This window comes from Ailuropoda melanoleuca, chromosome 7 (genome assembly GCF_002007445.2).
Source record: "Ailuropoda melanoleuca isolate Jingjing chromosome 7, ASM200744v2, whole genome shotgun sequence".
Lineage (NCBI taxonomy): Eukaryota > Metazoa > Chordata > Mammalia > Carnivora > Ursidae > Ailuropoda > Ailuropoda melanoleuca.
In genome coordinates, this window is record NC_048224.1 from 8,248,850 (window position 1) to 8,263,009 (window position 14,160).

Consider the following 14,160-nt stretch of genomic DNA (forward strand, 5'->3'; position numbering starts at 1 on the left):
AAATGAAATTTGAAGAACTTAGAAGACGATTTGTATGGAGCATACCAGGAAGACCCAGAAGGGCTGGGAGAACAGTGTCATGTTCTCGGTCTGGAAGAGACCTGAGTAAGTGTTCTTGCTCAGATCTCTTCAGTGACTTCCACCAGAATTCTTCAGTGACTTCCACCTCTTCGTGATCTGGCCCGGGGGCAAAATCACCTGTGGTGTTTTAAAAATATATGGACGATCGCTTGCTGTCCCCAACCCCCTACCGCCACCCCCTGGAACACAATTTCTATATTTTACAAGCACCTAGGTAATTCTAACACACAACCAAATTTAAGAAGCTGAAACCCAAACTCTCCAGCCAGCTAAATTCTGTCCCAAGGGCAGGAACCTGTCATAACCATCTTGATACCCCAGTGGATCAGCACGGTGTCCGACGCTTAATAGGTTCTAAATAGATGATAATTGGCTGAATCCATTGACAGGCTAGATAGATAAATGGCCATTGTAGATAATTTAAATATGCAGAAGTGAAGGTAAGAGGGAGGGGAAAGCTCAAGAGTGAGGTCCCAGGCAGAAAGAAGGAAAAGTAGACGCCAAAGAAAAATTTCACCTGTTATGCAATTTTTCTCAGGGCTGTGCCAGGGCTCATAGTATCTTTTCCAGGCAAGCAGCAGAATGGGGGTAGAAAGTATTTTTTTTGTGTGATATCTGCACATTTGGGAACCGCTTCATGCATAGGTCCACACTCTGTTCCCATGCTCCTGAAAAGCCGCAGGATATTATCTGCTTACACGCAAAGGCACCGACTAAATCCCATGGATCCCAGGCCCCCTGAAGAGGGAGGGCATCATTTGAGCGTCTTACTTGAGCTGGTGCAAAATGTGAAATCTGTCTATCCACTTAAGTTTTCACCTCTTTCTTGCCTGAGGTTTGGGCAAGATGCAGGTTTCCTTTTAGTAATAGAATTGTGACTTACGAAAAAGCGCTTACTGGAAATTCTGGTTCTTCAAATATTGGACATAAAGAGGCGTGTTTCCCTTAGCTGGTAGACAGGAGGAACTTGTGATAATTTTCTTTGTAAAATATTAACCCGAGTCCCCACCCACAGGTAGGTCACTGGTGATTGTTTCTTTTGGAGGAAAGGAAGAGGAACAAAACAGAGGTAAGAAGGATGCAGGCACTAAGCGAAAATCTGAGCTGTCTCCCGGAAATGTGGGTGGATAATTGGGGCCTGGCTTTGGAGAACAAGTATGACAGGAAAGTCCATTCCATTGCTCAGGGAATTATTACTCACACATTTCACCACTGCAAGGTCCTGGATGTGAGCGCTGGATGAAACAAGGCGAATAGGACCCACCGGTGTATATTTCCAATTCATCCTCTAACCCGAAATCGGAAACCTGACTTTCCTGAGTTCTAGTCGGATGGGGTTGGAGCACACGATTTCCACGGTTTCTTCCAGCTCTTCTGGCCCCTGTGCTTTCTTTCCATTCCAATTTATCATACCCACTGTTCAGATTTTTGGCTCATGGAAATCTTTGGGAAGCTCATTAGAATTCTGGACCTTCTCCCCTGAAGGATGCCCATACCTGCAACATATGTGCACATTTCAGGGGGTTCATGAGCCCCTCTGGAGTGACTTAGAAACCCATGCCATCCGAATCTGCTCGCAGACCTTCAAAAACTCCCTGTTGCCTACCAAGTACGTCCGTAAAACCTGTTGGCTGTCATTCAAAACTCCCCACTCTATCTACACTACCTATTCTTCCAAGAGCAGCTCCCAAAATTCATTCATTAAGCTAACGTGTACTGAGCATTTTATCTCACAAAAAACATTAACATTATCCATCTTATGTATATGTATATGTTTCTGTACGTATGCAAAGATACAAATATTAAAATACAAGTATATAATATGATATCTAAAACAGTATCTCTAATGTATTTAAAATATATTAAAATAATATACTATATAAAACATTGAACATTATATTAGAACCAGAGGGGTAACAAAGATCTAAAATATATGGAACTTGTTCAGGAGTTTACAATTTAGAAGTAAAGATAAGTAAATAAATAATGATAACATAAGTTAAAAAGTGGCAAAGGGCTGTGGCAGACACTGTTATTTGCCTACTCAACCATCATATCCTTTTTATTCCTTGCTGTCAGAGCAAAGGTTTTGTTCCATTGTTTACCCTCAGTGTAACTGATTTTATTCAGCTCTTTAAAAGGGGTGCAAAAAAATAAAAATAAAAGGGATGCAAAGTGGGAGAGAATCCCTCTTTTCTACTATAGACATTAGTGTGAGAATGGTGACACATGATGTCTGGAAGTGCAGCAGCCACGTTGTGACTGAGGGGAGTTTTAGCTTGTGGAGCAAGAAAGATGGAAGGAATTCGAGTCCTGGAAAGAACAGTAGAGCTTCCGACTTGACCAACCAGGAAACTAGCTACCTTCCATACTTCTTGTTAATGGAATACTAAATCCCTTTATAATTTAATTTATTCTGAGTTGTGTTTTCCGGTACTTGAGTAAAAAGCATCCTCATTGATTAAGTAACTTAAGACAGGCGTGGATAATGGGCTCTGGGAATCAGAGAAGGAATAGAGTAGTGGGGAAGTCAGGAGCTTAACTCTATATGTGTGTGTATGTCTTATGTTTATGTATATGTGCATGTATATGTATACATATACGCATGGATCTATATTTGTATATGTGCATACATAAATACACATATTTATTATCTTGAGGCAATGCAGCATAGTAGGAAAGATCTGGGACTTTGGAGTCATTCAGCTTCTGCTCTTGAGCAGTGCTGCTTTGGGGCGGTTATGCAGCGCACCTGAGCATGTTTGTCTACGAAACAACACAGTCCTCCCTACCTTGTAGAGTGTCCTGAGCATTAAATGAAATGACGTATATGAGTGGTTGGCATGGTGCCTGATACGTGATATACCTTCAACATATGGTATCTATTGATATTGTTTCTTTCATGCGGACAAAAAATAGGCTTTGAGTACGTACCATGTGCTGGACACTTTCCTAGGCATTGGTTACGACGGTGAAAGAAATCCAGTATGATCCCTGCTCTCACAGAGCGTCTGGTTTGAGTAACGATGACACAAATGATGGTATAATTATAAACGGAAACAAGAGCTGAGAAGTGAAATCATACGGCACCGTGAAATCATGCAAGAGGCTAACCCGACCTTGTGTAAGGCTTAAGGAAGGCTTCACTGAGAAAGTGGAATTTCAGTTTGGGGTTGGGGGGAGGGGCATGGTAGGAAGATCATCATTCTAGCTTTACAGAAACAGATGCATTTATTTACTTGTTCCCAGACTGTAAACTTTTTAAGATCAGGAATTATATTCACATAATCATGCATTCCTTTATTTATATTCTCTGTACCCAGCACAGTGACCACCATAAATATCTGTGGACTGAATGAATGAAGCTTTCTGATTCTCACTTTTGTTGTCAAAAAAAAAAAAGTATAAAATGTCTATTTCTAGGAGATGAGGAAAAGAAAGCACTTGAACACATAGTAAGGGCTCAATAGTTGGTAGCTCTTATTATTATTACTATCATTATTGCTTTATAATTTGCACATATTATCTCTGCTACAATGTTGCAAGCTCCAGGGCAAAGGGAAATGTGTCTTATTTATCTTTGCTTATTTCTGGGTTCTCAGCACAGTGCCTTGCATAGAATAGATTCTTTATAAAAATTAAGAAGATGCATGACATTCTTAATGAGGAATTAAATTGACAGTTTAAAGAGACTGTGTACATTGAAAAAATAAATTATCAAAGCTAAGCTAACCACTCTCTGTAGGGAATACTTAATGCCAAGTTTCTAGAATCGAGATAAAATATACATTTTAAAAAAACTTTAAAAACTGTTACAAAAACGAAGCAGAACCCTGTGTGGAGAAAAAAAAAATCACTGTAGAACATTTCATACAGAACATCACAGAGATAATTAAAAACTCATAGCCTTCATGTCACCCTTTCGGAGACTACTCAAACTAAGGGAACTAACCTGTAACACAGCTCCCCATCTCAGTTCTTTGCCTGTCACTTACAGCCACCTGATATTTCTCCTTTTTGGTTGATTGATCAACAACTGACTGATCCTCAAGTTGCTTGTCTCCCCCAACTAGAATGTAAGCTCTATGGGAGCAGGGAGCTTGTCTGACTTGTCTTCGTGCTATATTCACAGCACCTACAGCTGTATCTTGGACATACTTGGTAGATACATGAATATATGCTGCATGAAGGAACATAGATAGAAAAATAATGCTATTATTATTTATGGATGTATACATACCTTTGCAAAAAATGTAAAAGGATATTGAAAGTAAAAATAGGAATCCTGGAGTGGGGGATGGGACTCAGCATGGTGGTTGGAGGGGACTTTACTTATATGTGAAATGGTTTATTTCTCTAACAAAAATAAACAAGAAACACAAGATGACAAAATGTCAAATATGCTGGTGGTAAGAATTTGAGAGTTTGCTATAATATCCTTTGCACTTTTCTATGCGTTTTAAATTTCTCAAAACAATTTTTTAAAAAAAACATCTGAATGGAAAACAGTGAACTAAGGCCTTGTGATTTTACAGTATATAAAGCTCTCTGATTGCTGCTGTCTACACTTGATCATCAAAACCATTTTTTTTAAAAAATTTATTTATTTTAGAGAGAATGAGAGAGAGAGCACGAGCAGAGAGGGGGCAGAGAGAGGAAGAAGGAGAGAATCTCAAGCACACTCCCCACTGAGTGTGGAGCCCCACATGGGGCTCGATCTCACAACCCTGAGTTCATGACCTGAACCAAAATCAAGACTCGGATGTTTAACTGACTGAGTCACCCAAGCGCCCCCACAATAATTTTGAAGTAATTATTTATCACCCTCATCCTATCTGGGCAGAAAATGAGACCAAGATTGATGAGGGAATTGCCATGACCGCCTCTCAAGTTAGGGCAATGCTTGGCTGAGAACCTGACCAAGGGATGATTTCTCCTTGAAGAGGTAACATCGATGTCCTTCAAATACAATTGCTGAGCAAGAGGTAAAAGAAATTAGCTTTGAGGCCTATAGGCAACAGATCTCAAAGAGATCAATCCAAACTGATGGGCAATGAATGAGCAAATATTTTAATAGAAATAGAAAAAATGCTCCAAGGGGCCCCTGGGTGGCTCAGTCGTTAAGCGTCTGCCTTCAGCTCAGGGTGTAATCCTGGCGTTCTGGGATCAAGCCCCACATCAGGCTCCTCCACCAGGAGCCTGCTTCTTCCTCTCCCACTCCCCCTGCTTGTGTTCCCTCTCTCACTGGCTGTCTCTATCTCTATCAAATAAATAAATAAAATCTTTAAAAAAAAAAAAAAAGAAAAATGCTCCAAATGACTTTAGGCTGGTTGCTTAAACTTTTTAAGGCTTATTTTCCTTACCTGTAAAATAGGGTATTTACCCACCTCTTAAGATTTTTGTGAAGACTGTACTCATATGTGAAATTTAAGAAACAGAGGATCATAGGGGAAGGGAGGGGAAAATAAAATAAGATGAAATCAGAGAGGGAGACAAACCATAAGAGACTCTTAACTCTAGGAAACAAACTGAGAGTTGCTGGGTGGGAGTGGTGTGGGGGGTGGGGTAACTGGGCATTAAGGAGAGCATTTGTGATGAGCACTGGGTGTTATATGCAACTGATGAATCACTGAACTCTACCTCTGAAACTAACAATACATGATATGTTAATAAATTGAATTTAAATAAAATTTTTAAAAAATTGTGAAGATTGTATAATATACGTATTTATGTATTATATAAGCTATATAATTTATAACTTATAACTTTATAACTTATTTAAGAGACGCAGCATGATATCCGGCACTTAGTAGATGTTGGATATTTGTGAGTTTCCTCTCAGGTGCCTATGCTCCCACGTATTACGTTGAACCACTGAGAGCTGCCTATTTTTTTTTTTTCAGTAAAAATGGATGAACATGGGCAATTTCATGAGGTTTCACCGTGAAGTAAGCTCTGATACCACTATCCAGTGTCTCATCTCGAATTCACATGAGGGAAGAGCAGAGTTTGAATAAGACTGATGATTGTTTGGGGCTTGGGCCTGAGAGTCTATTTGCAAGGAGAAATAAAAGGGATTTGCAAGTATGTAAGAAGGAGAAGGACAGTCCAATTGGCAGAGATAGGTTTACATAATCAGGGTTAGGCAACTGCAAACAAGACAGCTGCTTAATAGCTTTTGGCACCAAAATATATTGACCAGCTGGGATATCATTAATGCTTAACAGTTTCATCCTTATGACCATATCCTGGCCAATTAGGTTGTCTTTGACCACCAAAGGGCATAATATATTCCAATGTAAATGCCACATGTGTATCTGTATATCACATATTCTATTACTTTGATGTGGAATATACACTAAATATAAATGCATCTGCTTCTTCGGAATGCCACATTACATGGTGTGACTGAAGAGAAATAGAATTAAAGTATATACATTGATTCCTTTAAAATAAATCAATATTCTGGGCAATGCCTTTTTGTGTATTCTGTAAGTAATAGGATTCAAATAATTCAAATAATTTTAATATGAATTTTTTAAAGAATGATTATAGAAAAAGAAATAGGGTGAGGGAAAGCCAGTCTGTACAATGTATGAATACAAATAAATACAGAAAGAGAAATGGAATCACTAAGGACAGTGACTTTTCTGTTAACAGAAAACTGCTGGAAGTGTCAGAAGAAACATTTGGGCATTATCATTAGCCTCTGAAGCCATTTGAGACATGCTCCAGGTAGGTAGTCTCCAGATACCTACGTTAAGATAGCACGTTAAGTTATGGGACAGAAAAAACCATTAAGACGGAATTTAAGACAATTGAATGCCATGACATTTCCCAGGATGCTTCATACACTAAAATTTAATACATTAAAATATTCAGAATATTTTCAGAACTCGCAAGTATGGCATTTACAGAATAAAAAATCTGTAATACGAAGTTTTTAGACTGCAGCAAAAAAAACAGTCATCCCAACACAGAACTCTAACTTACTACCTAATCCAAAATGCACGTGGATAAAGAATTTCACCTGTAAATTGTTTCAGTTTTTAAGCATTTGCACTTTATTTAATCTGACGTCCACTGGAATTCCTCGGGTATTTTCACTGGCATCTCTGGATTGAACTTTAAGTCTGGTACTGGTCATATATTTTTATTTCCCCATCGTGGAGGTACTTGTGTGGCTACCAACGATTGTTCCCTGTCCCTATGTAAAAAAGCCAATTTTTAGGGTCCACTTTATTTCTTCTCCAACTTCAGATGGAGCACTTTTACCGGAACGCGGAGACCCTAGATCATGGAACATTCGTAGCGGAAAGGACGTTAGCAGTCATCTGATTCCAGTTCCTCACATAGAGATGGAGCCCTCGAGATGGAGAAAGCTTCCACAGCTCCTTAACATCGACCTGCTAGGGGGGCAGAGCCACGACTAGAACCCAAATATGTACCCAAAGCTAGATGAACACCATTGCCTCTAAATTGCTCTATCTTACTACTTTGGAACCACCTTTTCCTTAAAATAGTGTGCACCCACTAATACTTCCAAGCTGAATACTCCAGCACCTTTGCTATTGTTGTTTTGCTTTTCAAAGGTAATAGTGGGATCTCTTTTTAAGTGGAAAATCCTGGGATGAAGTGATCCTGGCCATGAAATTCTGCCTGGGAGCCTGCCTGGTGGAGGTGTCCATGCTCATGCTCGGTCTTCATCTTGCACTGGCACTCCTCCACCAGCATCACCACCTTGACCACAGGGGCAAGGCCGGTGCAGTTCAGCTGCAAGTGCATCGTGGTGAACTTGGCAGGCGAGCAGTGAGAGCAGAACGTGTGGGGGTGCTGTGCAGATCCAGGAAAACGAACGGACCCACATTTCCCAAAGCAAAGGTTGTTCTGTACAACTACTTTCTCACAGTCTTCATGGGTGATCGTCTATAAGGCAAAGACATCTCCACTCAGTTATCCTGAGTCATTAGCACACGTGAGGCAGAAGCTATAGACTGTAAGTCTGAAGACAATTCAGACTAAAATGTCAAAAGCTCTCCAATTTTGGATATTTTACAATATCCAAGTGATGGTTAATCTCTAAGGGCATAGAGCCACCTCCACTGAATTTCTTTTATTGAGTAGATTAGTAAATTAGCCTTTAGGAAATCTCTAAGTTAATGAGAAAATGCTTTACATCTTAAATGCCAAACTTTAAGAAATTTTGTCTAATTGGATGTTACCAGTTGAAAAAATTCGAATGGCTAACTTCCTATACACGTAGCGTGCCTTATCTTCCTACGCCCCACAGTGCATTATGCATAATAGATTCTCCGTACGTGTTTGTTCAACTGCTCGTGGACTAGATCAGAACATCAAGATGAATTCTATTCTATTTTGCAGGGCCTGTCGTACGTTCACATCTACGAAGTTGCATGGGGCAAAGTGATAGCACATACGTCCGCAAATCATCATGCATTACATCACCTTTGCCCCTTCCATCCCCTCTTCACCCAGCCTTATGTCCCCTTCAAGATATATGAGTCAAACACCTTAATTTTAATTTAATTAGCAATAGAATTCAAAATAAGAGTTTCAAAGGAAATTCAATTGCACGATTCTTGGGAGCAATTTTCTCATTGCACGTGGCCAACAAAGCGGTCATTATTATTTGATAATGGACTTATTGCTACATATCCTTGCCTTTTCAGGCAGAATACTTAACTGCCTTACACAGTCAATTACCTTATAATACTGCCTGCATAATTGGGTAGCATTATTGGACTGTAAAATTTCACTCTCCCTTGCTTTGCTTTGGGTTCAGTATATTCGTGTTTAAGGACCTGATGCAGTTTCTCAATTTAATTTAACATTTGGAGCGAGGGGCTTGCCAGGACTGACTGGAGGAAGGGGCTAGTAGAAAATGCCCCTTTGTCTCAATAGTTCAGAATCAAGCATAGTAACCACAAATCAGCCAACACGACGTGAAGTAGGAGGTGTTTCTGAGGGGAGAAAATGTGATTTCACACTGATATTATTTTTTGAAAGCTTATGAGAAATAAATTAAATCTTTTTGTTTTCTTGCTGCAGTCATGTTAGAAACGATGCAGCAACTTCTGTCCGGCAGCCTATGAAATAGTTGGGTGGGAAATGCAGAGATTAGGACCGAGATGCGTGTGTATGTGAGTGTTCAGTGAGGAGTCCAATGTATCCCACCTTATCTGCAGGGAGAGTCGACCTGCTCGCCCACATCCCAACAGAGCATAGAGGTATAGCTAGAGAGATGTTCTGGTTATTGCTCTAAGCTCCCACTTCTCCTAAGCGAGGGCACGGTCTTACTTCTCTCTCCGGACAGAACACCTCCAGCATTCAGATAGGTAAAGCCCCCTAAAACAGAGGTCTGTGCCATCAGTATGAATGATTACTAATCTGAGCAGTACCATCATACCATTCTGACAGCACTTCCAGAATACCAAGAAACAATGGAAAGTTAGAAGGAAATTTGGGGAGCATAAGCATACTTTGCCACATGTTATGATGAATGCCCAAGGGTCCAATCTGGAAGTTAGGCGAGACTCAGGCTCCTGGCACCCCCCTCCCCTACTCTCCACCTGTCCCAGTTGTCTGCCCCTTTCTTGCCCACTCTGATCCCCTCCCCCTCCAGAGCAGATACCTGGCCGAAGGGCACTGTCCTACAGGTCTCCTGATGGACTTCGTGGCTTTTGATCGGCAGGATGATGCCCTGAGAAGCTGGACTCATCCTGAACATGAAGTGGTGCCAGAATTTCTTGGCCTCTTCCCGAAGAGGAGATTTCTCCATCTGCATCCCATCTTTCAGCTGAGTAGTGACGGCCTGGGTCCCAGGTGGGAAGCGCTCATGGACCAAGTCCTGGGGTGGGTGCAGGTCTCTCTCGGGTTTCTTCCAGAACCTGCCAAACCTGGACAGCATCTTCTCTCGCTGCCCCTGGCCTTCTCCTGCACCTATGAGGTGGGGCACCGCGACAAAAAGATCTGGCTTCTCCTCAGCGTCCTCGTGGTTGCCAAGGGGGAGCTCTCTGCGATCCCTTTCTAGGAGCACAGGGGAGACCGAATTCTGCCTTGGGCGGCCATCCCACGCCTGTGCAGCCTTCCCTAAAGCCAGCAGCACCAGCAGCTGAAGTAAGAGAAGACACATGCTGTCGGGGGCCCAGGCTTCTTTCGGATTCACAGATGGTGAGGCCTGAAGGAAAGAAAGGCTCACTCTCTGCAGGAAGGCAAACAAGGAGATCCTATATATAGATACCTGCCTTGTGGGATGGAAAGGCAGGTGGTCAGTAGCCAGGCGGAGTAAACACATTTATTGTTTGCTTGAATTATGTAGTGCTAATGGTGTCATGCCTTCACTTGAGTTTTGTGTATTTTAGAAGGCCCTAGTGAAAGCCTGGGACCCAGGGGGTAATTAGCTGGCAGTTTATCGTCTGAGATTTACAGAGCAGTATTTGAGAAAACAACACATTCTTTTCCCCGGATTTCCCATCACTGTTATTAGAAGAAGGACCAGAGTCAACAAACATTTGTGGTACATCTGCTTTGCACTGGGATCAAAAAAACAAGATGTTATGACAGAAGTATATCAGATAAAAATTAAAGGCATACATTTAGCAAAAGCCCAGGCCTTTAGGCTTTCCACACAGACACACACACACACACACACAAAGGCAGCCAAATAACTATATCAAAATTGTAAGGACGGAAAAGGAAGAAACAGAAGAATGTTAACTTTGTTGAGCAGAGGGCCGACCCTCTCACTTAGATGTGGTTGGTGGTGTTGGTTTTTGTAGGCCAACAGAACAAAGGGAATACATTCTCCTTTTCCACACAAGGAATTCACAATTCCCAAATTAATCCCCTCACTTTCAGAATCAAATACTCGACACTAAATTTCACAACCGGTCAGCCATCAGATAAACTCTTCCAATTGTTCACAAATTTCTCCACAGGATCCTCGGTAATAGATCTCTCCTCGGCCTTCAGTGAAGATGGGGAAATGTCTCCCTCAAGCCACCCTATTGGTTTTTTTCTTTCTCTAAACAAAGAGCCAGACTGGAGAACGTGGATTCTAAGAACCGGGTTTGATAGCTCAGGGCCTGAAACTGGCTGGTCCGTTCTTTACCTCCCAGAATCCACATCATCTTCCTTATTCCTCAGTAATCGATGGCCAGGTTAACTAAAGATGGAGACAGACGTGGTTCTTCAGGAATCAAAGGAAAATTTGTTAGACGGCAAGACTATCATTCAAAAAGGTTATATATCATGCAAGGGTATGAGAAAGAAAGAGATCCACAAAACTAAAACCCCAGAATTGAATGCAGTTGACCCTCACGCCATTTGAATAGCATTTCCATTGGAAATTAATCCCATACTTGCTTCTATTTCTTCCCTTTTAATTTAATTACCATATTCTTTGCTTCTAGAAACACACATAATCCTGGAACATTGTCCCCATTTTCATACTGATTAAGCTCTCTTTCCAAGAATTGACCCACTGGAATCTTTTTTCCAGACATTTGTGTTCCCTTTAATACTCATGCCTGATTGCTGCGACACAAAGCCTGAAATGAGTTAAATAATGAACTATTTTTAAATGGACCATCGTTTTCCAGAATTCTCTCAGAAGACACATCTTTTGCCTGTACCAAATACCCACAGGACCTGGGCTAGTATGAATTAAGATACACTTGATCTAAACTAAATGAGCATTAGTATTTGCCATTTCTTTAAAGTATTTTTTAAAGTTGCCTTCTATTTGAATTTCTTGATTCCCCTCAACTATCCAATGAAATAGGTTTTCCAGAGCTGGCCCCTCTGCCCTGATTATAAATATGGTCTGGACACCAGCTATGTTTCCCCATTTCTTTTAAATCTTACTTTTCAGTGCCTGAGGTTCCATTGCCATCAATTCCAGTGGCTAGCATTTCCCCAAACCAAAGACTGCCCCAGGGATTCTACTCAGGATCTCAGGTTGCCCAGCTCTGCACATAGGATAAAATTTAAATATTTCTATTGAATTAAAATTTGCGGAGGACTCCCTTTGTGGGAGAGACATCATGTTAGGCACTAGCAGATGACAGAAAGTGATAAGAACTTGGCTCCAGCGCTCAAGCAGGTTGCAAAGTCCAGTGGCACTGCACATTTTGTCATTTAACTATACTAGCTGCAGGGACGTCAGTTACCCATTTTTAACCTTTCCATAGTCCTCAACTCCCCTTCTTCTGATCCTAATTTTGGTGTTTGGTCATTTAAAAATTACTCATGCAGGGGCGCCTGGGTGGCTTAGTACCTTCAGCTCAGGTCCTGCTCAGTGGGGAGCCTGCTTCTCCCTCTGCCCCTCCCCCTCCCCCTGCTCATGCTGTCTCGCTTTCTCAAATAAATAAAATCTTACAAAATAAAAATAAATAAAAATTACTCACGCAGAATTTGCTTTTGCTGTTCTGTCGTTCCCGTTGAGAAGATGTACCAGTATCTTGAAGGATAAAGCCAGCAAAGGAAAGCCCTCCGTGCTGAGAACGGAAGTCTGTCTTCAACCCTTGTCTTTTACAGCGAAAGGCAGATGGCGCTCACCTTTCACCACGGTGTCCTTAAATCTAAAACTGTGTAGGCGATACGTTGTAGCTTACTCTTAAGAGCATGAACTGTTTGCAGCTTTTAACAAAAATATGCTGCCTTTGTGGGTCTTCAGTGACACACGCATCTAGTTACCCCCAGTTTGGATGAAGCCAAATGGAGGGAGGTGAGGAGGGGGCCTCCAGACTCCGCCGGAGGTGGAAGTGTGGAGAGAGCACCTCGGGATTCTTGGTGTACGTAGCACCGAATGCCAGGATGAGAGGCAGGCCTGGACTTACATAGGCGAAGCCCACTTCCGGGGACAACCTCAAGCCTGCATGAGAGCCAGAGGGGCTAATCTTCTCATTCATTCATTCGCATTGACAACTCATGCTCGGCTTCATCTGAGCTCTGTTTTCAACTTGACCTGGTTTTCCTGGGCCCTACAGTGTCTTGAGGACCAGGTGGAGCTCCCAGTGTGCCTGAGAGGACCTAGCAGCCATGTTTCTCTGCACCCCTGTTACAGACTCTCAGAAGGGAGCTGTAAAATGTCTAGTGCTCTCTGAGGCGAAACAAGGAAGCTAAGTTCTTCCCTGGAAACCCCGGACCTACAACAACAAAAGGTGAGAGGCAGAGTTAGGGTCAGAGGTGAGCATTGGAGGTAAATTGGGAGGCAGAAAAGGGAATTTGGGTGAATGATCTGTGAAAGAAATCTGCTTAGGGTGCATGCCACTGCTTCCCAGCTACCTCTCTTTACAAAATATGGAAAAGCAATAGGGTTGTAGGGGGCTAGATTGTTTTAAAGGAACCCCAAAGAAGGCAGAATCTTCCAGTTTTTCTTCCTCACAGAACAAGGACTAGGGCAAATTAGGGTGGTTTCCCCTTAAACCTTCTATCTTGATTTAGTTTAGTAAATTATTCAAAACATGAACTCTCCCCTCTGCACTCTCCTCCCTGCCACTTTCTATGGAACCGACACATTAGGAAGAACCTTATTCCCCGAAGCTTCTCTGCTTATTGGACTCACGGATGCATTCATTCACACAGCACATGTGAGTGCCAACTCTGTGCGTGGTCCCGGGGATAAAATGGTGAGGTTGTCCTCACCCAGGCCCACTGGAGTTTTCAGTCTATCGAGGGAGATTAGTTTCTTCAGGATAAGTTACAAGAGCAAAACCTTGGCCGGCACCATTCCTGTACTCATCAAGGACTTCCAAGTAGATCCAAATTCCAAAGGCACAGTGGACTGCCACACTGTGTTTATGTTAATTTTATTCAATAAATAGGTGTTGAGGGACGCCTGGGTGGCTTAGTCGGTGAAGCATCCAACTCTTGATTTCAGCTCAGGTCATGATCTCAGGGTCGTGGGATCGAGCCCCACATCTAGTCGGGTTCCGCACTGAATGTGGAGTCTGCTTGAGATTCTCTTTACCTTTCCCTCTGCCCCTCACCAACCCACCCCTGCTCTTTCTGAAAAAAGAAAGAAAGAGAAAGAAAGAAAGAAAGAAAGAAAGAAAG

At 41.9% G+C, this 14,160-nt stretch overlaps 1 protein-coding gene across 2 annotated transcripts; it reads right to left on the bottom strand.

Annotated features, from left to right (window-relative positions):
* Nucleotides 1–6,654: 6,654 nt before the first annotated feature.
* CER1 (cerberus 1, DAN family BMP antagonist) lies at nucleotides 6,655–13,945 on the bottom strand. 2 transcript variants are annotated; one of them, XM_002915938.3, is made up of 3 exons: nucleotides 12,510–13,945; nucleotides 9,734–10,279; nucleotides 6,655–8,007 (listed from the first exon to the last, which is right to left on the bottom strand). In XM_002915938.3, exons 2-3 carry the CDS (start codon nucleotides 10,232–10,234, stop codon nucleotides 7,693–7,695), a joined length of 816 nt encoding a protein of 271 aa, XP_002915984.1. In that variant the 5' UTR covers nucleotides 10,235–10,279; nucleotides 12,510–13,945; the 3' UTR covers nucleotides 6,655–7,692. The 2 variants fall into 2 exon arrangements, with proteins under 2 accessions (XP_002915984.1, XP_034519800.1); XM_034663909.1 differs by having other exon boundaries at nucleotides 9,734–11,290.
* Between the last annotated feature and the right edge of the window lie 215 nt (nucleotides 13,946–14,160).

What these genes read in the sequence shown, in the direction of transcription:
- CER1 (XM_034663909.1), bottom strand. Translation starts at nt 10,396, where the DNA reads ATGTGTTTACTCCGCCTGGCTACTGACCACCTGCCTTTCCATCCCACA. An exon ending in GGACAGTGCCCTTCGGCCAG is followed by an intron (nt 8,008 to 9,733) that starts GTATCTGCTCTG and finishes TTTGCCTTATAG; the next exon opens with ACGATCACCCATGAAGACTG.